This window comes from Artibeus jamaicensis, unplaced genomic scaffold, assembly GCF_021234435.1.
Source record: "Artibeus jamaicensis isolate MK-2021 breed Jamaican fruit bat unplaced genomic scaffold, CSHL_Jam_final contig_1085, whole genome shotgun sequence".
Lineage (NCBI taxonomy): Eukaryota > Metazoa > Chordata > Mammalia > Chiroptera > Phyllostomidae > Artibeus > Artibeus jamaicensis.
Genome location: NW_026521214.1, coordinates 88,095 through 110,952, shown reverse-complemented (window position 1 = coordinate 110,952; position 22,858 = coordinate 88,095). Strand labels below are relative to the sequence as shown.

Below are 22,858 nucleotides of genomic sequence, written 5' to 3'. Positions count from 1 at the left end.
TGGAATTTTACCGAGAGGTTGATGGTGGGCAGCGGGACCCCACTTGCTGTTCAGTAACAGCAGGGATGAGTCTGGTGGGAGTCACCCCAGCTGTTACTCTGCACGTGCACTGCAGGTGTCTGCTGCCCGGCAGGTGAAAGGAAATGGGTTTGGGAAGGAAGGCCACGTGGCCTAGGTTGGGGGAGGAGCACCACAGTTCTGGGGGGGCCATGGTATGGGGGCCACACTGGTCCCCATAGTTAGTATTTGCAAAACCATTTAGCAGAAAATAGGACATGGAAACCCGCCGGTGAGGTAGACTTGTGGGTTCGCGTTTGGCTCATGTGTTCCCAGTTTGCCTGCATTCTCTCGGTCATAGCTTTAGGCCCGTATGTCTGGGCCAACAGGGGCTGTGCTGGGTTTGCTCAGGGAGGGAGCCCACTGCACAGAACTTTAGTGGACTGGGCTATGTACAGCCATTAGCCAATGTCTAAGGGGGAATTGGTTCTTTATTGTGATACTGTGTGGCCTAAGCATGTTTTAGACCGAGAGGAAATATGGCCCCTAAGTGGTTCCCTCAATTCCTGTACCATCATTGCAGTTGGAACTACTGGTAATACTCAGACCTGGGTGTATTGTGTTAAATAAAATAAAGTACACTATTAAGGTTAATTTCCCAGTTTCTTCTTTATGTGGCTATTAGAAACATTTTAACTACATATGTGATTATTATATTTCCTTTCAACAGCAGTGATCTGTGGGACAGAAAAAGTTGAGAAATTAAGGGGTTGAAAATCAAAAATTTTAATTTTTCTAGAGAAAATACTGAATTGGACCTTAGAAGTATTTTAGAAGAGTAATAAGAGGAGAAAGTGACAATAAAATCCTTGTTAGAATGAACTCATGTGGGTGACCAGGCGCCCTCTACACTGTGCAGCTTCCTGCCGAATCACAGACACCACGGCCGACCTCGACTGGGCGTGTCGCCGTGTCCCACAGCCTGTCACTGGGCCTGTGGTGCAAGAACTGGGGGGTTTCATTCGGACACAGTCACCTGCTGACTTTTTCATCAGTGACAGACAGCAGGGGCCTCATTGTCCTCTTCTCGAAGCACGTTGACACTGAGGACGTGTGACCTGTCTCTCAGTCTGACAAATCTGCAGGCAATAAAAACTGCATGTGAGCTGAGCTTAAATACAATGTGTTCCTTAAACTCTTCACTATGGAGAACCTCAGAGCTACCAAGTGTCATGCCCCTGCTGGACAGCTGCCACTACCTGGGCCACAGGCCTGGCCTGTGTCACACCCACCTGACGCCACCCTCAGTTTCATGTCACGTGAATTCCAATGTCAGCCCAGTTAATCTCTGAACATTTCACTAGGTTTTTCTGAAAAATAATGACCTTTATAGGACTTTTTGAAAATATAGTCACAATAATATTATCATACCTAAAAAAGAAATCATTGCTTCTAAACACCAAATACCCAGTCAGTAGAAAAAATTAACTAGGGCATCTTTGTTGTGACTAAGGAAAGGTAGGTTAGTATTAGACTCTGTCACATACGTAGTCTGATCACGTGCTCTAAATGATCTGTGCATATTTCAGTATATGGAGTTCTGTCATTGGATGTGCTTATTTCTGAGGAAACAAAAATGTAATTGAGTGGTTATGTTATTATGTCTCTATGATTACAACATTCTACAACATCTAAAATATTTTATAACACGATCTGCCCCTTAGAAACACACCGAGTGACGTTGTGATTATTACGCACTAGATGCCACAATTGCTTCTGCAAAGGAAATCAGCACGGCCCTGATCCGTCGAGAAAAACCAACTTTCCAAACCTGACCGTGAAGTGCTAATCCGAGCGGCAGGACTAGCCTAGACCTGCTTGCGCCTCATGACAGCAGCATGTGCTGAGCCCCGTAGTTAAATATTTACCTTTTACTCTCATAATGGATCAAATGATGACATCCTTTTTGTTTAAACTCTTTTGTACCCTTTTCTGTAATTGTAAGTTATTGCTAATTCTTCCCAATCAATTCCAACACTCAGTGTAGTGCCTTCAAAGCAGTCTGGTGAATGGCTCTGAGTGTGTCAGACTGGTTTCAGGTGGGTGACATGAATGTGCCAGGGACACAGCCCCCGTGAGAGCTCTGCTCCCCAGGGAGTCAGATGATCCCTCTGTCCTCACAGCCTCAGCTCCCAGCAGGCGGCCAGTGACCCCTGTGCTGCGGGAGTCACGTGTGGGCAAGTCCGAAATCGCTCAAGGACTCAGAGAGGACAGGGAATCAGTTGTACACTTTTCTCTGGGAACTATTACAGTTTAAGAAGTTTTTCTCTTACTGTTTTTCTCAAAATCCACTGAAGTGCTTCATACACAATTTATTAGGTGGTTCAAAAGAATAACTATTGAAACTTTCTGGTTTAGACAAGAGCAGCGATCCTATCGGATATTTTTAGCCAGTGATCCTGGAATTACCTACATAGTGCACAGACCAGCTGTAGTTCAGTCTGCATTTAGTACGTTTACTTTCTTCAGTGATAACAAGGTTCTAGATAAATTTGTGTCTTTACACCCCTCTTTCTCCAAATGAAAATGTTTTCTTAAATTCTCTCTAGAATGTATTGCTTTAGTCTGTTTTAATAAAAAACAGTGCTCAGTAGAAGTTTCCCAGAAAATTACCTACCCCAAAACTCATGTAATTTTCAAAATTGAAATATGAGGAAATTACTTCACTGGGCTTTTGGAAATACCAAGTAAATAGTAGAGGAATTCCAATAATATAAAATTAAACTCAGAGAAAAAAAAACTTTCCCAATGCTCTACTTATTACAAACAAGGAAGACGCTGTGTGGGAAGGAGGACACCGTATTCATCTTTTCTTCTATTTTACAGGGGCCCCTTCAATTGCATTTGAAATGCCTATTCTGCTCCCACTCTTCTCTCCGTCCAGTCTTTTCGTCCCACGGGCTCTAGAGTGGTCCTTGTAAAGCAAATAAAGCCCCATGGCCACTGTGCTCAAGACCCTCATTGTTGCTCAGAATAAAAGCTAAAATCTTTACAATTGTCCTCAAGGCTCAGAATGCTCCCGGTGCCCTGTGGGAGGCACTGTTCCACGCGTCCACCAGCATGTGACAGGGGCTGCCCACCCCAGCTGGTGAGGCTCAGTGGATTGAGCTCTGACGTGTGGTCTGAAAGGTTGCTGGTTCCATACCCAGGTCCCCTACTTAAAGGTCGATGTTTCTGTCCCTCTTTTCCCCTCCCTTCCCCTCTCTCTAAAAGTATATAAATCAAGTCTTTAAATTTTTTCTTTAAAGTGGCTACTCTGAATTGAACTGAATTTTGAACATAAAATACACATTGGATTTGGAAAACTTTGTACTAATGAAAAGGATGTAAAATTTTTCCCTAATGATTTTATATAGACTATGTGTTAGAATGATAATATTTGGATATGTTGAATTGAATAAAATACATTGTTATCATTGATTTCACCTTTAAAAATTGTACCTATAAGAAAAATTTTCAGTTCCATGTCTTGCATGGGTGGCTCACCCCGCAATCCCGTGGGACGGCTCTGGCCTAAATGGTCCCCAGTCACCAGCTCCCTCCCATTTCCAAGCCGCACTGGCCTCTTTGCTGTTCTCAACTCACCACGTGTCTCTCAAGCCTTGGCGTGGCTGTTCCCTCTCCCTGGGAAGCCTTCCCTCAGACATCCTCACGGAGAGTGTCCTCACTTCCTTCTGCTTTCTGCTAAAGTTATCAGATCTTCTCAGAACAATCAGTTTAATATGGCTTCCAGTACATGTACACACCCACTAAATCTCTGTTTTTTTCAACACACTTGACGGCCCAGCCTACGCACAGGGAAGTGATCTCGTCTTAGGAGAATGTAACCCCCATGAAGTCAAGGCCCTTGTCTGTTTCATTTACTACTGTGTTTCTTGAATAATGCCTGGCTTGAGGATACTAAATAAATATTTGTTAAATAAATGAAATAATGAAATATTAAAAATAAGGAGATATCCAGGAGATTTTATTAGAAAGGAAGAGATTGGAAATAAGAAGAACATTTTCTGAGTGCCTACAATAAACTAGACACTGTGCCAAGCCCTTATGTATATCCTAATAAATCCTTACAAAAAGATCTTTACAGATAAGAAATCCAAAGGTCAGATAATTTAAATGCCTTTCTCAGTGTCACTCAGCCGGTACAGAAGATCATTTCAATGTTGGCGTTTGATTCAATATCCCCAAGGGGCTCCCCCGACTCCCAGACCAAATCAGATGCTCATACAAACGCCCGCAGAGGACTCGCCTGCATTGTCCCTCACGTCATTGGTCACCACTGTGGTACGTTTTGTCGGGTGGCAGTCAGGGTCTGACTTTGCTGCCACACTGTAACCTTCATGACAGGCAGTGGTGAGTATCTTGTTGACATGTCCAAGTCCAGAGCCTTCCTCCTTGTCCAATGCTTCATCTCTAACACCTATCTGTTGAGTAAAAGAACGAGTGAAGTTCATTTTCTCCCAAAATGTTAAAACAGTTGATGAGGGGGTCATGTGTGCCCCATGAGACTGAGTGACTTTGTGGGGCAACTACATGAATGGCACCAACCGAATAAAGCCTGGCAGGGCCTCACGGGGGACAGTGTGCTGGTGCGTCGGGGGACCAGGTGGCACGATTTCCTCTGACAGTGTGCTGTCCAGCACGGCAGCTCCCAGCCCCCAAGTCCACTTCAATTGAAGTTAATAAACATTAAATATAGTTGAGCAATCAGTTCTTTAATCACACCAGCCGCATTCCAAGTGCTCAATAACCGTGCACGGCTAGGGGCTGCCTTATTGGACAGCCCAGGTAAATTCCCACTAAGGAGGAGTTCTATTGAACAGCACCTTCTAGAAAGTGTAAAATGTCCCTGGGAGGACATGTATTCAAATCGGAGGGGACCTGCTGGATTACTTTTGTACTCTAACTAAAACTAAGCTGGGAGGAAGAGTGCAATAATCAGCAACCCCGAGCGTTCCTGGGCAAGACCTAGATGTGGAAAAGGAGCTTCGTGGTGCAGACACGCGGCACCTGGTGAGACGTTCGCGGCCAGGCCAGTGACTGGTGTGGAAAGACGCTCCTGGGCTCCAGCCAGGTCTGCCGCTCCAGGGAGGCTGCCGGCGCCGTGCTGGGCGGAGCCCCATGTCTAATGCCCTTCAGGACCATCCCTCTGCATTTGATGGACAAAACAGACAACTGAAATTTGAGGAAGAGGAAAGGCTTTGGGATGCCAAAGGCACTTCAGACTACAGTTAGAGCCTCAGCGTCTAGAGGGAAAGTTGCTCAAAGTGCCCTTCTTCAAAATGTCACATATCTCCATCCAGGTGATTGCTTCATAATGCGACGTGGAATGATTTTTGGCCAATATAGTTTAACATTATTTTTTAATTCTGTTGCTGGAGATTTTACCTCCCTAATTGGAGAGGTAAAACATTTCTTCTCATCGTCTTCTAATGCAAACTGGTTTATAGACAAAAATAAAAATTATATTTTATGTTCTGATGAGGTTAACTTAAGGGAGTGGGGCACATGAAGGACCTCCTGGACATTGGCCCATCGTGCGTTCGCTTTTCTCCGGTCTCACTGAGCTGGTCTTGTCCCAGGACTGACGGTGGTTCCTGGGTCTCACTTCTAGACCAGAGGCCAGTGGGAGAGGAGGAGAGGGGAGCACTGGGTGGGCCCCTATTTCCTCACGCAGCAGGTGGGGGACACGGAATTTTTTTGTTCTTTATGGGTGGAGCCCCCACTCCCCATATGTCCCCCGGCCTTTCAGGGTTAGGTCTTTCCGGTCCTTCCGAGATTGTCCCAGGAGAGACCCCGCGTGACCGTGGTGCTTCCGCGGAGAGGCGGTGAGAGATGCAGGTGGGGACGGGATGCAGAACGGCCAGCAGGAGGCGCTGGGATGGGACAGTTGGTTTCCCGGACAGCCAACGGGACGAGGCCCAACACAGCACGGGTGGACCTGGGGGAGCGGAATGGAGAACCGGAGAGCCGGTCGCAACTGACCGAGTCCGAGAGACGCGGGCGCTCGGCTGTGGCTCTGGGACACAAGCTCCGCCTCTGAGGCCCCGGGAGCAGGCAAAGCAGGAGAGCAGCGGGCCAAGGACAGGGGCTGGGCGGGCTGGCGGAGGGGCGGGCTGGCGGGGACGGGGCTGGGGCGCGGGACTGGGAGACACAGCGGCAGACGGCTCCCACCCGCAGCGCTCTGGGCACCGAGAGTGCTCCTAGCTTGGCGGGCGTGGACGTGGACGTCCGGGCGTGGGCGGGGGGAGGGGGTGGTGAGCAGTAGGGGGGCCGGGGGCGCGGGCGGGCAGGCGGGCGGGTGGGAGCGGGATCCTGCACGCAGCCCCGTAGCCGCTCCGCTGGCGTAGGTGTCCCAGAGCCGCGCCCGGCCGTGCGCTCCCGCGGCCGGTGGGTGAGCGTGGCACTGGGGCCGGTGCCGGGCTTCTCAGCCGAGTCCTGGCTCATCGCCCATGGAGTGGCCGAGCTGAGCGAGAGAAAGACGGAGAGGAAGACGCGGAGGACGCGCTGCTCCAGCCTCTGGGCTACTATGGCCGCTCCGCCCGCGGGCGCTGCACCTGCCTCAGCCCAGCCGCCCTGAGCAGTACCCGCCCCTGGATCCCGCGCCCGGGGCTGCTGGGGTCGCCGGTGCTCGAGCCAATGGCTGCGGTGACCCGTTTTCGGAGCAGCCACGTGCGCTGAGCAGCCCCGGCGACGATGGGAGCCTGGAGGCGTGACAGGGCTCCGGGAGCCCCGGACCTGGAGGGGGACGCGAGGACGAGGAGGACCGGGGCGCGGCCTGGAAGCGAAGAGACTGCCCTCTGAGTAGCCACAACGGCAGCTGGGAGGGACACTCCGCACCCGGACCAGGAGATTTTCTGTACGCAGGGTGAAGACCGCACAGAGGAACCGGAGCAGCCACGTGCTGGTGGCGCAGCGGACCTGCGCTCGTTTCATCCCCAACGGCGTGGAGTTATTTTCCAGCCAGCAGCCGCCCAACGCCGGGCTTGGCCAGCCTCCGCCACCCCTGCCTGGGGATGGACGACTCCTACCCTCCCCAGAAAAAGTCCTTCATGACGATCAAGTACATGCACGACCCCTACCTGGACAAGTATGAGTGGTTCAAGCGCGCCGACGACGATGTCTACATCAAAGGTGACCTCCCAGTCCCTGGTGTCCCGCCTGCCCGCCTCCTTTCCCCCGCACCCAACCTGACCCGTCCCAGCCCCGCTGTGCTTCTCTGCCAGCACGTGCTCCGGGTTCCTGCGGGCCCCCAGCTCGCTGTCCCCACCCCTCGCATCCTCGTCACCCCCAATTCGCTCCACTCCTCCTTTCCTGCGTCTTGGGCTCTCCTCACACCTGCCCGGTTTTATCCGCCTTCCTCACACTTGCTTTCCCGTTTCCGCCCAGCGCTTAGCCCGGCTATTTACGGGGTGGGAGAGGTGAGGACAGGCACCTTGGGGTCCCACGCAAGGCTGTTCCCACTCTGCCCTGCTCCGAAAGAGTCGAGTGGTGTCAGGTTCCCAAAGGGTCCAGCGGGGCGTGTCCTCGGAGCAGAAAGGGAAGACCGTGGACGCGGGCGACAACCGGCTGGCTGGAGATCGCTGTTCTTGCTTTGTTCCCCATCTTTTTGTTTTAGATGGATCTAGGGCAGTTTCGGAACTCGGGAGATTGAGGAGCCGTCCTCCCTGCCCCGGACCCTCCCCTGTGCATTTCCTTTCCTCTGGCAGAACGGGTCGCGCACTGGGAGCCGGAGAGCATCCCCGGCGCCCCGGGTGCAGCTCCTTCCAGCTATCGCAGTGCAGCGCCACGCCCCTCACCCCCATCACTTCAGTGAGACCCCCAGGCGATGGACGTATTGTCAGAATTGGTAGTGGGAGGAAAGAGACAGCGTCCTTGAATTGTCCAGACCCTGGGAGTTCCGAGCTGTGCGGGGCCCACACCAGTGGGGGTCCTTCGGTCCGGCCTGGAGGCTGCGGCGGTGAGCAGAGGCTGGAAGCCCCCAGGCCACGCGCAGCCACAGCAAAAGAAAACTTTGTCAGCTTTTTGGAGAGGCGCGGTCCTTCACCCTGAGCGAGGGTGGCTCTGGCCAGAGATTTCTGGACTCAGCATAGAGAAGTGCTGGAGTGAATCTTTCCAGCCCAGCCTGTTGCTGGGGTGGAGAGGGACCCCTCTTCCTTGTTGCAAGGGAAGTAGAGGTTGTGCGCGGGGGAGAGGTCTCCCGGTGCGCACCGAGTTTCCCAGCTCCTGGGACAAGCCGGGGCGCCCCTGCTTAGCTCCTGACCCCGCACTTGGAGCCTCATTGCTTTCCCTGGACCGGGCAGGAAGGAGGGCCTTCCCCAGGGCTTGAAGAAAAACAAGAATTTCTCTTAGCGCTTTGAAAGATTGTCCTTTAGAACGTGGAAATGCCATATTCTTTCCATTTCCACTAAGAAGGAAAGGCATCTTGTGTTAAGAACCCAATAATAGTCTGCTGAAACACGCTGAGGTCCGAGGGGCGGCGCGGGATCCAGAGAGTGAGGCAGGTGCCGCGCTCATCACAGATGGTGGTAGAGACGCGGACTCGGAGTGTGGGAAGGTGGCCTCTTCCGACGCATCATTGGCTGGAATCTCAGATGCTCTGGAACTGTGTCAGCTCATTTCAAATGGTTTTTCCTGATGAACTCACAAGCTATAAGTAAACCAATTTTATTCCTTAGTTTTTTACAAATGTTGTTTTTTCTTAAAAGATGCTTTCCCAAGTCCAAAGTTAAATTTCAAGGCATGTTAAGGACAAAACACTAAACTAAATCAATTGTCAGTAGAAAAATTATTATTGGATGATAACACTCTGCCAGTCAAAGCTACAAGTCAATAATTATTATATCTGGGAATTTTATCATGACTTCTAACACACTAAGAAACCTCTTCTCCTTATCATTATTTTAACTTTAAAAAATTCAATGATTGTGAAGACTTTTTAAGGTTTTTCAGTGACCTTGACTACAAGGTTGATACAACTTTACTGTGATTTAATTTTAAGTATAAATTAGCATTTTTATAATAGTAGAATGTTCAGAGAGCTTTTTCTTCTTTTCAGTTAAGACTTGAGGGGAGCTCACACTCCCTATTGGAAGTCCCGTCCCTTTGTATGTCAGGTGGTGGTGAAATGAGGAGGAGCAGTGATCATTGCCTCTCTCTTTTTTTAAATGTATTTTTTATTTTATTGATTATGCCATTACATTTGTTCTATTTTCCCCCCTTCATTCCCCTCCACCCTGCACACCCCTCCCCCACCATTCCCCCCTTTAGTTCATGAGCACGTGTCTCAAGTTCTTTAGATTCTTTATTTCCCAAACTATTCCTACCCTCCCCCTATCTATTTGCTATCTACTGTCTATGCTACTTATTTTCTGTACCTTCTCCCCCCTTCTCCTTCTCCCACTCCCCTGTTGCTAACCCTCCACATGATCTTCATTTCTATGGTTCACTCCTGATCTAGCTGTCCTCTTAGTTTACTTTTGTTTTAGGTGTGGTTGTTAATAACCATGAGTTTGCTGTCCTTTCACTGTTCATCTTTTTTTATCTTCTTTTTCTTAGGTAAGTTCCTTTAACATTTCATATAATAAGGGTTTGGTGATGATGAACTCCTTGAATTTGATCTTATCTGAGAAGCACTTATCTGTCCCTCCATTCTAAATGAAAGCTTTGCTGGATAGAGCAATCTTGGTGGTAGGTCTTTGAATTTCATGACTTGGAATACCTCTTTCCAGCCCCTTCTTGCCTGTAAGGTCTCTTTTGAGAAATCCGCTGACAGTCTGATGGGAGCTCCTTTGTAGATGACTGTCCCCTTATCTCTTGCTGCTTCTAGGATTCTCTCCTTCATTTTCATCTTGGCTAATGTAATGATGATGTGCCTTGATGTGTTCCTTCTTGGGTACAACTTCTTTGGGACTCTCTGAACTTCCTGGATTTCCTGGAAGTCTATTTCCTTTGCCAGAACGGGGAAGTTCTCTTTTATTATTTGTTCAGATAGGGTTTTCCACTCGTGACTGTTTCTCTTCCCCTTCTGGTGAAATGAGGAGGAGCAGTGATCGTTGCCTTTCTCTTTGCAGGTGACAAGTTTGAAGAGTTTCTCAGGTCACTGAACAGCAGCAAGCCCCTGTACCTGGGCCAGACCGGCCTGGGCAGCGTCGAAGAGCTGGGCAAGCTGGGCCTGGAGCCCGAGGAGAACTTCTGCATGGGGGGCCCGGCATGATCTTCAGCCAGGAGGTCCTCAGGAGGATGGTGCTGCACATCGGCGAGTGCCTCAGAGAAATGTACACGACGCACGAGGACGTGGAGGTGAAAAGGTGTGTCCGGCGGTTTGGCGGGACTCAGTGTGTCTGGACTTACGAGGTAAGAGGAGCTGTGACGAAAGCGTTGGCCTGTGACAGGTGCATGGCCTCTTCCCAGTCTGGGCAGCGACGGATTCCGTGGGTTCTCCCTTTCTCTTGGCGTTTGCTTGAGAATGATAGCACCGCTGGCTGTGGACACGGGACGATGGTGGGACACACCTTTCTTGTTAGAGCCAAGGCCTAAGGCCGGAGGTTTTCTCCTTACCCTGACCACTCCCTTCCACCCCGTCCTGCAGCCTGGACGGCTGGTCACTTCTCGGTGGGATGCCCTCCCCTGTTTTTGCTTCACTGGGGTTTATACACACGTGTATCCACTTCCTGTCTCTACCCAGAGGGCCGAGTCTCTGGGGCTGTAGCTTTTAGCATTTGGTGCTTAGTTGTTTGTTGTTGATGTGTTGATTAGGGATGTAATTGTCTTTGTGTTTCCTCAAATAGTTAAAATCTGAAGTTGCTTTGAAGATGTTCATGTGGAATTTAACATGTATTTCTTTAAAGCATAAGAAAAGTCAACTCATATCACTTATGATAGATTTATTCTTAACTGAAAAGAAGAAAAACCTCTCTGAACATTCTATTATAAAAATGCTAATTTATACTTAAAATTAAATCACAGTAAAGTTGTATCAACCTTGTAGTCACTGAAAAACTTTAAAAAGTCTTCACAATCATTCATTTTTTTAAAGTTAAAATAATGATAAGGAGAAGAGGTTTCTTAGCATGTAAGAAATAAATTTTAACGTGAAGTGAATTTTAAAAGAAGTGAATTATCTAGAAAAACAGAAGTAGTTCTGAAGATGTCAAGTCACTGCTTGCTATTTTGATTGGGTCCCTAGAGGTTGTTCATCCTATTTTCTGAACTATTATTTAAATAATCTAAGTTATGAACTCTTGTTTAATGGCAGTGGCTCCTTTTAAACATACTCAAGACTTTTTCCTTTGGAAATTGCTTTTTAAGTTAAATACAATATTTTAAAAAATGGTTTTCCTAAAAGATAATATTAGTAAAAATTGATTAAACACTCGGTGTATTGCAGCTTTCGTTGTAGCTTGGTTTCAAGTGGTTGGCATGCAGCGTGGTTTAGCTCCCCAGAGCACACCTTTGTGATACTTCACTTAACTTCTCCTGTCTCTTGATAGCGAAGAAACGTTTTATGAAAATACACAGGGGTGGGCAAAGGTGGTTACAGTTCTAGTACAACAAATAATACAATGGTTAATTGATAAAAATGCAAGAAAAAAACTCACTGTTTTGCACACTCACCACTGCAGACCTCCCTGTGCCCACCCCAGGTTGCCCGTGAGGCCCTTCTACCTCAAGGTCACAGTCTCATTCATGTTCCACTTGGAAGTTTAATTTCACTTTGGTAAATTTGGCTTTGTTGTTGTCGTTTGGTATTTACACTGTGGGAAAATAGTTCTTATAATTATTACAGAAAGTAAAATTTTTCGAGAACTAGTTATTTGGAATATGTACTATGCAAGCTTAAAATTATTACATATGTCTTTTGTTTTGATAAGGAAAATAATAATTTTTTATAAAACTGTTTTACAACTACTTTTTAGAATAAAAATTTATGTAAGCATATCAGAGTTTAGAAATAGGTAACTGAGAATAAAGTCAACAAAAAAGATTTGCCTTTCACCATTTAATATAAAACTAACTGGAAGGCAAAAAAAACCAACCCAAAAACCCAACAATACTCAGTATAGAAAACACATCCAATGGATTTTCTTTACAGGTGGATATTATTTTTCTGACTTACTCTGTATGGATGAGTAAAAAGTCATATTTAAAAATAAAGGTGGAGGGACTTCCGCCAAGATGGAGGCGTAGGTGGAAATATTGTGCCTTCTTGCATAACCAAGTTTAAAAACAACAAAGTTTTAGCAACAAAGACGAGGCCAAACCACAGAAAATTGAACTATACAGAAGTCTGACAACAACCAACCGTTCAGCTGGACCGATAAGAGGCGCAGAGCCAGCAGCGGAAAGTGCTCGAGCAGGAAAGATCCACCAGACCATCCCGGGCGCACGACCCAGGTGCACTGGCAGCCCTGGGCGGATCCCAGATGTGAAGTAGCAGCAGGCAGACCCAATGAGGGTGCAAGGAAGCGGACCCACTGAGGGTTGACCGAGGTCACACATTCACGCACAGATAAACCAGTGAAGGAGCAAGCAGTGAGACAGACTGCACAGGCCCCAGCAGCAGGAAGCAGCAGAGGAAACCGCTATTGTCCCTCTCTGACCCCGCCCCCACATACAGCGTCACAAACCAGCGACCTGGGTGGCCCCGCCCTGGTGAACACCTAAGGCTCCTCTCCTCAGGCGCGAACAGACCAAAACATGGCTCAAGAAGAACTGGAAGCCCCAGAGCCAATAACTCTAAGCGACCAAGAAATAGCCAATCTATCAGATGCACAGTTCAAAACACTGGTGATCAGCATGCTCACAGAACTGTTGATTTTAGCCACAAATTAGAGGAACAAATGAAGGCTACACTAAGTGAAATGAAGGGAAATGCACAGGAAACCAATAGTGATGGAAAGGAAATTGGGACTCAAACCAAGGGAGTGGACCAGAAGGAAGAGAGAAATGACCAAACAGAAAAATATGAAGAAACAAGAATTCAAAAAAATGAGGAGAGGCTTAGGAACCTCCAGGACATCTTATAAATGTTCCAACATATGAATTATAGGGGTACCAGAAGGGGAAGAGAAAGAGCAAGTGGAAAAGTTCTTTGAACAAATAATAAAGGAGAACTTCCCCAATCTGGCAAAGGAAATAGACTTCCAGGAAATCCAGGAAGCTCAGAGAGTCCCAAAGAAGTTGGACCCAAGAAGGAACACACCAAGGCACATCATCATTACATTAGCCAAGATGAAAATGAAGGAGAGAATCCTAGAAGCAGCAAGAGCTAAGGGGACAGTCACCTACAAGGGAATTCCCATCAGACTGTTAGTGGATTTCTCAAAAGAGAACTTACAGGCAAGAAGGGGCTGAAAAGCAGTATTCCAAGTCATGAAATCCAAAGACCTACAACCAAGATTGCTCTGTCCAGTAAAGCTTTCCTTTAGAATGGAAGGACAGATAAAGTGCTTCTCAGATAAGATCAAATTCAAGGAGTTCATCATCACCAAACCCTTATTATATGAAATGTTAAAGGGACTTACCTAAGAAAAAGAAGATAAAAAAGATGAACAGTGAAAGAACAGCAAACTCACAGTTAGTAACAACCACACCTAAAAAAAAAAAGCAAACTAAGAGGACAGCTAGATCAGGAGCAGAACCATAGAAATGAAGATCATGTGGAGGGTTAGCAACAGGGGAGTGGGAGAAGGAGAAGGGGGGAGAAGATACAGAAAATAAGTAGCATAGATGGTGGGTAGAAAATAGATAGGGGGAGGGTAAGAATAGTTGGGGAAATATAGAATCTAAAGAACTTGAGACACGTGGTCATAAACTAAGGGGGGGAATGGTGGGGGAGGGGTGTGCAGGGTGGAGGGGAATGAAAGAGGGGAAATAGAACAACTGTAATGGCGTAATCAATAAGATATATTTAAAAAAATAAAATAAAATAAAAATAAAGGTGGAAAATGGTTGTTTTACTTGATGCTGTGTTGTCTTAACCTCATATGAGAAGTTTTAACAAGCCTTTTTGTTTGTGTCCCTGGCTCCACATTTTCACTGAATCTTCTGTGAAGGTACAACCCTTACAAAGTGGTCCCCCATTCATGTCCCAAGAGAGTAAAATACACTTCAGTGACCTGCATGCTCAAGAACTGATTTGGTGTTTGTTTGCGATGTAGGCAGTTGTTCTGGATAAAGCGACGGGGAGCTGCCGTGGAGGTGTTTCCACCCATGGAAAGAAGTGGGCACATCTTTCCATGAATGGACACAAAGGGGGAGACAGACAAAAGGGACTCCAAGTCTTACAGGATGGAACTTGACCATCACCATACTTTTACTAACTTTTCACAATACAGTTGCATTTTATTTTTTTTAAATTTTTTAAAATATATTTTATTGGTTATGCTGTTACAGTTGTCCCTTCCCCCCCTTTATTCCCCTCCACCCTGCATACCCCCTCCCACTGGCATTGCCCCCCTTTAGTTTGTGTCTATGGGTCCTATGTATAAGTTCTTTGGCTTCTACATTTCCTATACTATTCTTAACCCCCACCCTGTCTATTTTCTATCTATCATTTATGCTACTTATTCTCTGTACCTTTTCCTCCTCCTTCTACCTCCCACTGCCCCACTGATAAACCTCCACGTGATGTCCATTTCTGTGATTCTGTTCCTGTTGTAGTTGTTTGTTTAGTTTATGTTTTTTAGGTTCAGTTAATAGCTGTGAGTTTGTCATTTAGTGTTCATATTTTTTATCTTCTTTTTCTTAGATAAGTCCCTTTAACATTTCATATAAGAAGGGCTTAGTGGTGATGAACTTCTTTAACTTGAACTTATCTGGGAAGCACTTTATCTGCCCTTCCATTCTAAATGAAAGCTTTGCTGGATAGAGCAATCTTGGGTGTAGGCCTTTGGATTTCATGACTTAGAATACTTCTTTCCAGTCCCTTCTTGCCTGTAAAGGTTCTTTTGAGAAATGAGTTGATAGCCTTATAGGAACTCCTTTGTAGGTAACTGTCTCCTTTTCTCTTGCTGCTTTTAAGATTCTCTCCTTCATTTTAATCTTGGCTAATATAATTATGATGTGCCTTGGTGTGTTCTTCCTTGGGTCCAACTTCTCTGGGACACTCGGGGTTTCCTGGACTTCCTGGAAGGCTATTTCTTTCACTAGATTGGGGAAGTTCTCCTTCATTATTTTTTCAAAAATTTTTTCAATTTCTTGCTCTTTCTCCTCTTCTTCCGGCACCCCCATAATTCAGATGTTGAAATGTTTAAGGTTGTCCTGGAGGTTCCTAAGTCTCTCATTGTTTTTGCATTCTTGTTTTTTCATCCTGTTCTTGTTGAATGCTTATTTTTTCCTTTTGTTCCAAATCATTGATTTGAGTCACTGCTGGTTCCCTGTACATTTTCCTTTATTTCACTTTGTGTAGCCTTCGTTTCTTCCTTCATTTTATGACTGAGCTCAATCAACTCTATGAGCATCCTGATTACCAGTGTTTTGAACTCTGTATCAGATGGGTTGTCTATCTCCTTGTCACTTAGTTCTTTTTCTGGAGTTTTGACCTGTTCTTTCATTTGGGGCATATTTCTTTGTATCAGTGCACCTGCTGTGTTGTAAGGGGTGGAACCTTAGGTATTCACTAAAGCAGGCCAACCCTCTTTGCTGCGTTGTGGTGCTGTCTGTCGGGGAGGGGTCCAAGAGGGAACAGTGTGGCTTGCTGTGCTCTCGTCCCTCTTTCCATCACTCCCCTCACTCCTCTCACTTCCCACAAGTGGATTGTGCACTGTCAGATGCTAATTCACAGGTGGGTGGGTTTGTGTACATTCTAGGACCCCGTGGGTCTCTCCAAGGAACTCTCCTGTGAGGTTGGGAGTTTCTCCCGCTGCTGCAACCCCAACAGCTTTTTACAACCAGGAGTTTTGAGTCTTTAGTTTCCTGCACTGAAACCCTGGGTCTCATGCAGTCTGTCCCACTCTCCTGCTCTTCCTCCTGTCTTATCTGTGCACCAAGGTGGGATCGCCCTGAGGTCTGCCCTCTTGCCTTGCTGTGCATCCTCTCCACCCCAGCTGCCCATCTTGGCCCCTCCTACCGGTCTGGATGAATATTTATTTAACCCCTTGGTTGTCAGACTTCCATGCAAATGATTTTCTGGCAGTTCTGCTTGTTCTTTGTTTTAAATTGGTTGTTACCCTTCTTTTAGTTGTGCAAGAAAATGAAGCATTTCTGCCTGTGCTTCCATCTTGGCCCGAAGCCTGATTAATCAGAATCTATTATTATAAAGCATGGAAGACTCTTTGAAACATGAGTTACAAATATTTGCTTCAGCCTTTGACCATCATATTAACTGACCTTCAGGAGACAGTGTGGGAAATACGGTTTCACAACAGATTATTTAACATACACAGATGGCCGCCAGCCAGCCATGACACTTTGGTACAAGAGGGCAACTACCCGAGTCACACCAGACACATCTGGCAAGGAGACACACCTATGATATCTGCACAGGTGGCCAGAACAGCCAGGTCTGCAGAGCGGGCCACCCAGAGATAGGCTCCTGGGGAAATGCCCTCTTGACTTCAGGGGTGACAAGAGGCTGATCGAGAGACCCAGGGGGTAGAGTACACCTCTCTCAAGGTGTAACCGAGGCTGGCTCCAGGCCACTGGCAAGAGACCTGAGCCCCCACATCCCAGGGCTGCTCCAACCCGCACCGACTCCCTTGGCATCAGCTGCTGGAGGCTCTGCCCTGCTAGACTGAGGATTTGTCTGCCCGCTGCGCACCTGGCTCCAGAGATCCTTCCTCGCAAGATGCTGACACCTCCCTCGCCCCCCTCCTGACCCCATGCTGTCTCCCAGACCTGCAGACTGAGACTCTGGGAGTCGGGTTCATTATCCCCCAGTTCTCTCGAGTGATGTCACTACTGGTTGTTACTGAGTGATTAGTATTATCATTAAATTCAATCTGGGCGAACCTGCACTAATAAAATCCGAGTGAGCAGCACAGTCCCCTGTGTTGGCTCCCTGTTATTTCTTGATGCCAGTGTCACCTGCAAGGACCAATGGTCATACAGGCGGCTCGGTGTTCGACCAAGTTCCTAAGGCCTTTGGTTCCTTAGGCCGGTCAGATGACCCCAGTGTGGGCCAGAGGCTAGTGGCTAGCAAAGAATATGTGGCACAAGCCGCCCACGACGCTTGAGCAGTCTTCAGTCCCCCTCGTGTCCTATTGTTTCCCACAAGGTTCTCCCGGCATGTACATGTTACCCTGGGTTGTAATGCCTTGCATGGTTGATTCTCCTTTAGCATTTAGGGGGTTTGGGTAGGCGTAAGAATCTTGGCATTTTGAACCAGAAAATCTACATGTTGCAAATTTCATTAAAATAGTCTCTAAAAAGTGAACTGATTTTTTCAGTGAGAATGAGATGTGTAAACAATTTACAGGAGAAATCATTGTTTTCAAGCCTGGCTGTTAGAATCATATTTCATAAAATAGTTATGTTTTTACTAAATAACTAAATATATAACATAGCTGTGTGCTTTTACTAAATAACTAGAAAGTCTCCACTGTTACAAAGACTGGCACATTTACACTCTTTCAGGCCAAGCTAATCAGATCTTATTTATTTTTTATGAGACATTGGAGAGCCATTCACTGATGACTGGATTTGCAAGTTTTGTTGGAAGTGGGAAAGGCTGAAGCTAAAAAAAACCAATGAGGAAAGTTAGAAAGTATTGGCCCAGCAAAAGCAGTGTCTGCTGGAATGGAGAAGAATGAACTCAAGAGGGGTTTCTAGGACAGGATGAGCAAAGGTTAAGGACTGCTTTGGGTGGTGGGGTGAGGGATGGGGGAGCCGTACAGGTAGACATTTAATCAGAATTTAATCAGAAGTCAGCTCGCAGCAGCTGAGATGGACGAGCTCTCCAGGAACGAAGCCCTGCAGGGTCTGTCTGCCTCCACCACCTCCATTCACCAGGAGCGACACTTGCCTCCATCAGAGCTACGCCTCCTGCAGCTACTGCCATCGAGGCTTATGTGTATCTTCCAGTGGGCTCAGCTCCCTAAATTCTCTCAACCACCCATTTGCACATTCCCCATCTCTGAGCGGCCCCTCACCGTATTTCTACTTTACTCTTAGCAGGGATGGAGACCACCGAGCTTTCTCTGGGTTTTCCTGAAGGTCGTGGCCCTTGTGTGACCTCAGTTCCAGGACTTGGGTGGCTCAAGGCTGAGGGGAAGCACAGGTGGGGGCGGGGGGCAGGGCAGGTGACCAGTGGGGTTTGGGTGCAAGGTGGGGTACCAGTCTTCACACCGGTGGGGTCGAGCAAAGGAACCACCTGCGGAGGGCTGCAAGGGAAGGGCTTGGTGGTAGGGGTGAGGGAAGAGGGTCTCTGGTGGAGATGGTGCTGGGTGGTAGGAGTAGAGGCAGGCAGAGGCCTCAGGCAAGAAACCGGAGGGGGTGACGGGAGGCAGATGAGCCAGCGGCTGGAGCAGTGATCGCTCTTGCTTCCTCTTCTTAGCTCTGCGGTTCTGGAACCAGACCTGGGGAAGGGGGAGAAAAAGCCACATCAGAGCCCCTTTCTCAAGGAGTTGGCACTGTCCCGTGGGGCCCCCTCCCCTGATGACAGAAGGTGCAGGTGCAGGGCATAGCCCCCCCCCCCCCATCACAGGAAGCAAAGCTCTCCAGAGGCAGGTCTGGGCCGGACCGAGTGACAAAGCAAGATGAATACTATTATCCCCAACTTGTGTCTAAGTTTGCCGGACTCTAACTCTGGATGAGTACAAAATGCCAATTTCCAAAAAAAAGGAGAGAGAGGTAAATATGACAGGATGGCATTTTTCCCTCCCTAGAGAATAGGAAATTTCCCCTAGTGTTATTAGAAATTAAGATAATGGGTGGGTTTAATTGTTATAGTCAGGGTTGGATTTAGGGTCGGGTTTGTACTTGAAATTGACTGACTCCCTGGCGAGAAATGAGGGAGCGTCAGGCTGACTGAGGTTTGAGGCCACGGTGAGGGCCAAGGTTACCTATTTACACTTGTAGGTGAAAGGGTGAGACTAAATTTCTGTAAAGGCCCAGGGTAGGTGTTGACATTCAAGTTGAAACAGGTCAGCACGCGGGGTAACTGCAGTGACACTCCCGGTGCGGATGAGGTCGTGCTGCCTGTCCCCTTGGGCTGCGGTGGTGACTGTTAGCGTGGGGTTATGGTGCCTGTGCGAGCGCGTGCTGGTGGCTCTCTTCACCCCAGACTGCGCTTCTGCCCAGAGAAAGCTGTGGGGGCGCGTTCCGGGACACTACCTGGATGCGGGCCTCGCTGAGGCCTGTGTCCCGGGCCAGGCCCTCTCGGACCCAGATGTCAGGGTACTGGTTCCTCCCGAAGGCCAACTCCAGCTGCTCCAGCTGCGCTGGACTGAAGGTGGTGCGGTGGCGCCGTCGCGAGTGCGGGTGGCCTCTCTGATCTCCTTGCGGAGAAAGCCCGGGTCTCCCCACTCCTGCACCGGAGAGGCTCCCGTAGGGCTGAGTGCTCATGTCTGAGGGCGGATGGGAAGGGAGAGGTTGCTGCCCAGCGGACCCCCATCCACCCCTAGAGCCCCAGGGTGTGCCCGCTGTGCAGCGCCCCCCAGTGGCTCCTCCGCACTTTGCCCCATGCAGACACCCGTCGGCTTCCACGGCAGCTGAACGCAGCTTGGCCTGGGCCCCGCGCCAGCCCCCAGCCTTCTGGGCCAGGCTGTGCAGTCCACGTAGGGCCTGCTGTTCAGGCTCACTCCTGCTCCCGCCGCCTCACCCCTCCAGGGCTCGGGCGCCACCCCCATTCCGCTACCCGACACATGCTTCTCACCTCTCCGCGAGCCTCATCCTGCGGGTCTCCCACTGGCTCTGACCCCCTAACAAACCATCCGAGACCCCGTGGCTTGTCCCTGCTCTCACAACTCCCATGTTCCTTGAACTCTTTCAGACTACTCCCAGCCTCCAGCACCCCTGACCTGGGAGGATGAAACGTTTCCCCCTCTTCCGTCCGGACACCCCCCCCACCCGGTACATCTCATCTTCTCCCCTCTTCCGGCCCTGGCTGGGCCACTGGGCCGCAGGAACCTGAGCTCGTGGGAAAGGCTTGCTTGTCCTTCCCACAGGCTCACTAAGCCCGCGCACTAATTAGTCTGAGAGCCAGTGGGGGCAGAGAGAACAGGGAGCAAAACGAAACACCTGGGAGGCACGCACTGAGAAAAGGGGATGTCTGGGGCTGAGGTCCCCATGGGGATGGCCCCGCCCAGCATTCACCGTCTACCGTGGGGACACAGATGTATCCAGCCCCTGGTCCCCTGCTCGCCTCAGCTCCAAACCCGTGGCCCCTCCTTCAGAGAAGGTAGTGCAGGAGGTGAACCGTGAAGCCAGGAGTGGGGTGGGGGGGCAGATTTCTGCTCTCCCTCTGTCTCCCCCTGTCCCACATCATAGCGAGGTGGGAGGCCAGCAGCTGGCCAGAGCTTGGGATTCAGTGGGCCCGCCAGTGCCCCGGGCTCACTAAGGGCCCTGTGGTTTTAATATTCCCGGGCTCTGTTTTGATTTCTTCTCTTCACCTTCCTTGTGGCAAACCGCTGCCCCACAGAAGCCCAGCCATGGAGCCTGCATACCCGCTGTCTCCTCAGGACCCCAGTTTCACTCACCCGCCATGGAGGTCCCAGCCCCAGTGGCTGGGCCGCTCTCCGGCTGGAGGCCGCTGCGGACTCGCCCCGTCTCTGGCTGACCCTGCTCCCCCGTCCCTCCTGCTTCCATGCCCAGGAACGGGCACCCAGGGCAGTCCAGTCTCTGTGCCCCTGAGTCTCCAACTCAGGGTCAGTCTTCCTCCAGTCCCGTGGCTGCCCGCTCTGCTTCTGCTGCTATTGACACCTCTCTCGGGTCTGTGTGGATATAGAGATCTTTGCCTTTTTCGCTGCCTCTCCTTTCTGCTAATTTTTCTTCAAACTCCCCAGTCCCTCTCCCGAGCATCACCCCTCTGTCTGTCTTGCACGCACCCTGTTTCTCTGGTTTTGTCTCTGCTTCCCTCTCCCTGCCCCTTCTCTCCTGATGCGGTCCCTCCCTTTGCTCTCAGCTGCCCCAGTGCCCAGCCTGCAACCCCACACCCCCTCTTCCTCCCGACACCCGCCTGTCGGGCCCATCCAATCACTGCCTGACCACCAGAGCCCCTTCATCAGGGAGGATCACACTCTGGATGAGGGACGGTGCTCTGTCAGAGGGTCCAGGGCCTGGGGCCAAGAGCTCGTATTCCCAGAGGACCAAGTTCTTTTGTCCGGTTAAATCCCTCGCTAGGAGCAGGCAGGGGAAGAAGGAGAAAATGCATTCCTCCTCAGAACCCCCCCCAAGGGAGGGGGGGGAAATGGGGGCCAGGAGCAGGGCCTGCCGGGCATCTCAGCCTGTGGGTGATACCCAAGGGCCTGTTTCCAGAAAACTAAAAAACTAAAAGACACAAGTGTGTTCCAGCCCCTTCTGGGTACCCCAATTCTCAGAATGCACCAGACGCCCCCTCAGGATGACCAGCACCCCTAGCTCTCCTCCTCCAGGGGCTGCCTCCACACGCGCCCAGGGCTCCGCAGCCTTCCAAGGTTGCCCAGGTCTTCAGAACACCCCGCCCCCCAGAAGCATCTGAATCCTGGGTACACACTGAGCCCCTGGGGCCTCAGGACTGTGCAGGACACTGAGGTTCCCCTGACGCTAGGATATTCTGATTGTTTAAAGAAACTTGAGTACATCCAGAACCCCTGAGCAGTCAGGACACGCTGACACCCACAGGACTCTGCTCACAGTGGTTACATTCACCCAGGAAGAGCATTCCGACGTCCCCGGCACATCCTGAGGTCCCGGGACTCCGGGATCCTCCAGGACACACTGACCCCAGGAATATTCCACCTCTACTGGAAGGTCCCTTGTCCTCACCATGAAGCTCTTCGCTCTTGGGACACGCCGACCCAATGAGGACCCCCTAACCCCCTTGGAACATGCTGCAGCCACACACCAGTCTGATCCCCAAGGTCATACTGACCTTCACACATATCCTTTAAAAGCACCCTGACAAGGTAAGACAGAAAACCATGATGATCCTCTAGGATCTTAGGTTCACAAGACGGTCCATGGACCAAAAGCATCGGAAACTTCTGTAAGCTCCTAGGGACACACAACCTCCGCCCGCCACTGTTCTACTGAGTCCAAATCTGCATGGCCACGGGCTTCCTGAGAGAATGAAGGTACCGTTGTCTTCTTGAACTCGGGCTGCCAGAAAGAAAGAAAGAAAGAAAGAAAGAAAGAAAGAAAGAAAGAAAGAAAGAAAGAAAGAGAGAGAGAGAGAGAGAAAGAAAGAAAGAAAGAAAGAAAGAAAGAAAGAAAGAAAGAAAGAAAGAAGAAAGAAAAAGAAAGAAAGAAAAAGAAACCCAGAACAAATAAGCAAAAGGGAAGGTTGGGTGACTTAAATGATAGACATGCATTTCTCACAGTTCTGGAGGCTGGGAACTCGGAGATGAGTGTTAGCCAAGTGGCTCCGGCAGGAACTCTTTGCCTGGGTTGCCAACGGGTCTTCCCTCTTCACAGGGCGGAGGGGAACCAGCTCTGCCGTCTCTTCCTCTTCTCACGGGGACAGACACTGATCCCGTCATGCAGCCCCACCCTCCCAACCTCCTCTATCCCACCAACTCCCCTCCCAAAGGACCCCACCCCAAAACACCACCACAGTGGGACCAGGGCTTCAACTCAGAGACTGGAGATCGGCCCAAACACTCAGTCTTCGATAACACTGCAGTTGAGAAGCACGGACTCAGGAGCAACCTGAGCTCCTGTG

At 49.3% G+C, this 22,858-nt stretch overlaps 1 protein-coding gene across 1 annotated transcript; it reads right to left on the bottom strand.

Moving 5' to 3' along the window:
* Positions 1–18,233: 18,233 nt before the first annotated feature.
* On the bottom strand, positions 18,234–20,805 carry PROP1 (PROP paired-like homeobox 1). Its single transcript, XM_037136370.2, has 3 exons — positions 20,697–20,805; positions 19,333–19,565; positions 18,234–18,575 (listed from the first exon to the last, which is right to left on the bottom strand). The coding sequence occupies exons 1-3, from the start codon at positions 20,803–20,805 to the stop codon at positions 18,234–18,236; spliced, it is 684 nt and encodes a 227-aa protein (XP_036992265.2).
* Positions 20,806–22,858: the final 2,053 nt, after the last annotated feature.

Bases quoted from the DNA above. Each gene is read 5' to 3' on its own strand.
- PROP1 (XM_037136370.2), bottom strand. From the start codon at position 20,805: ATGGAAGCAGGAGGGACGGGGGAGCAGGGTCAGCCAGAGACGGGGCGA. The intron at 19,566-20,696 runs GTGAGTGAAACT...ATCCGCCCTCAG, and splicing joins GGCTGGGACCTCCATGGCGG to ACATGAGCACTCAGCCCTAC. The intron at 18,576-19,332 runs GTAGTGTCCCGG...CCCCTTCCCCAG, and splicing joins TCAGCGAGGCCCGCATCCAG to GTCTGGTTCCAGAACCGCAG.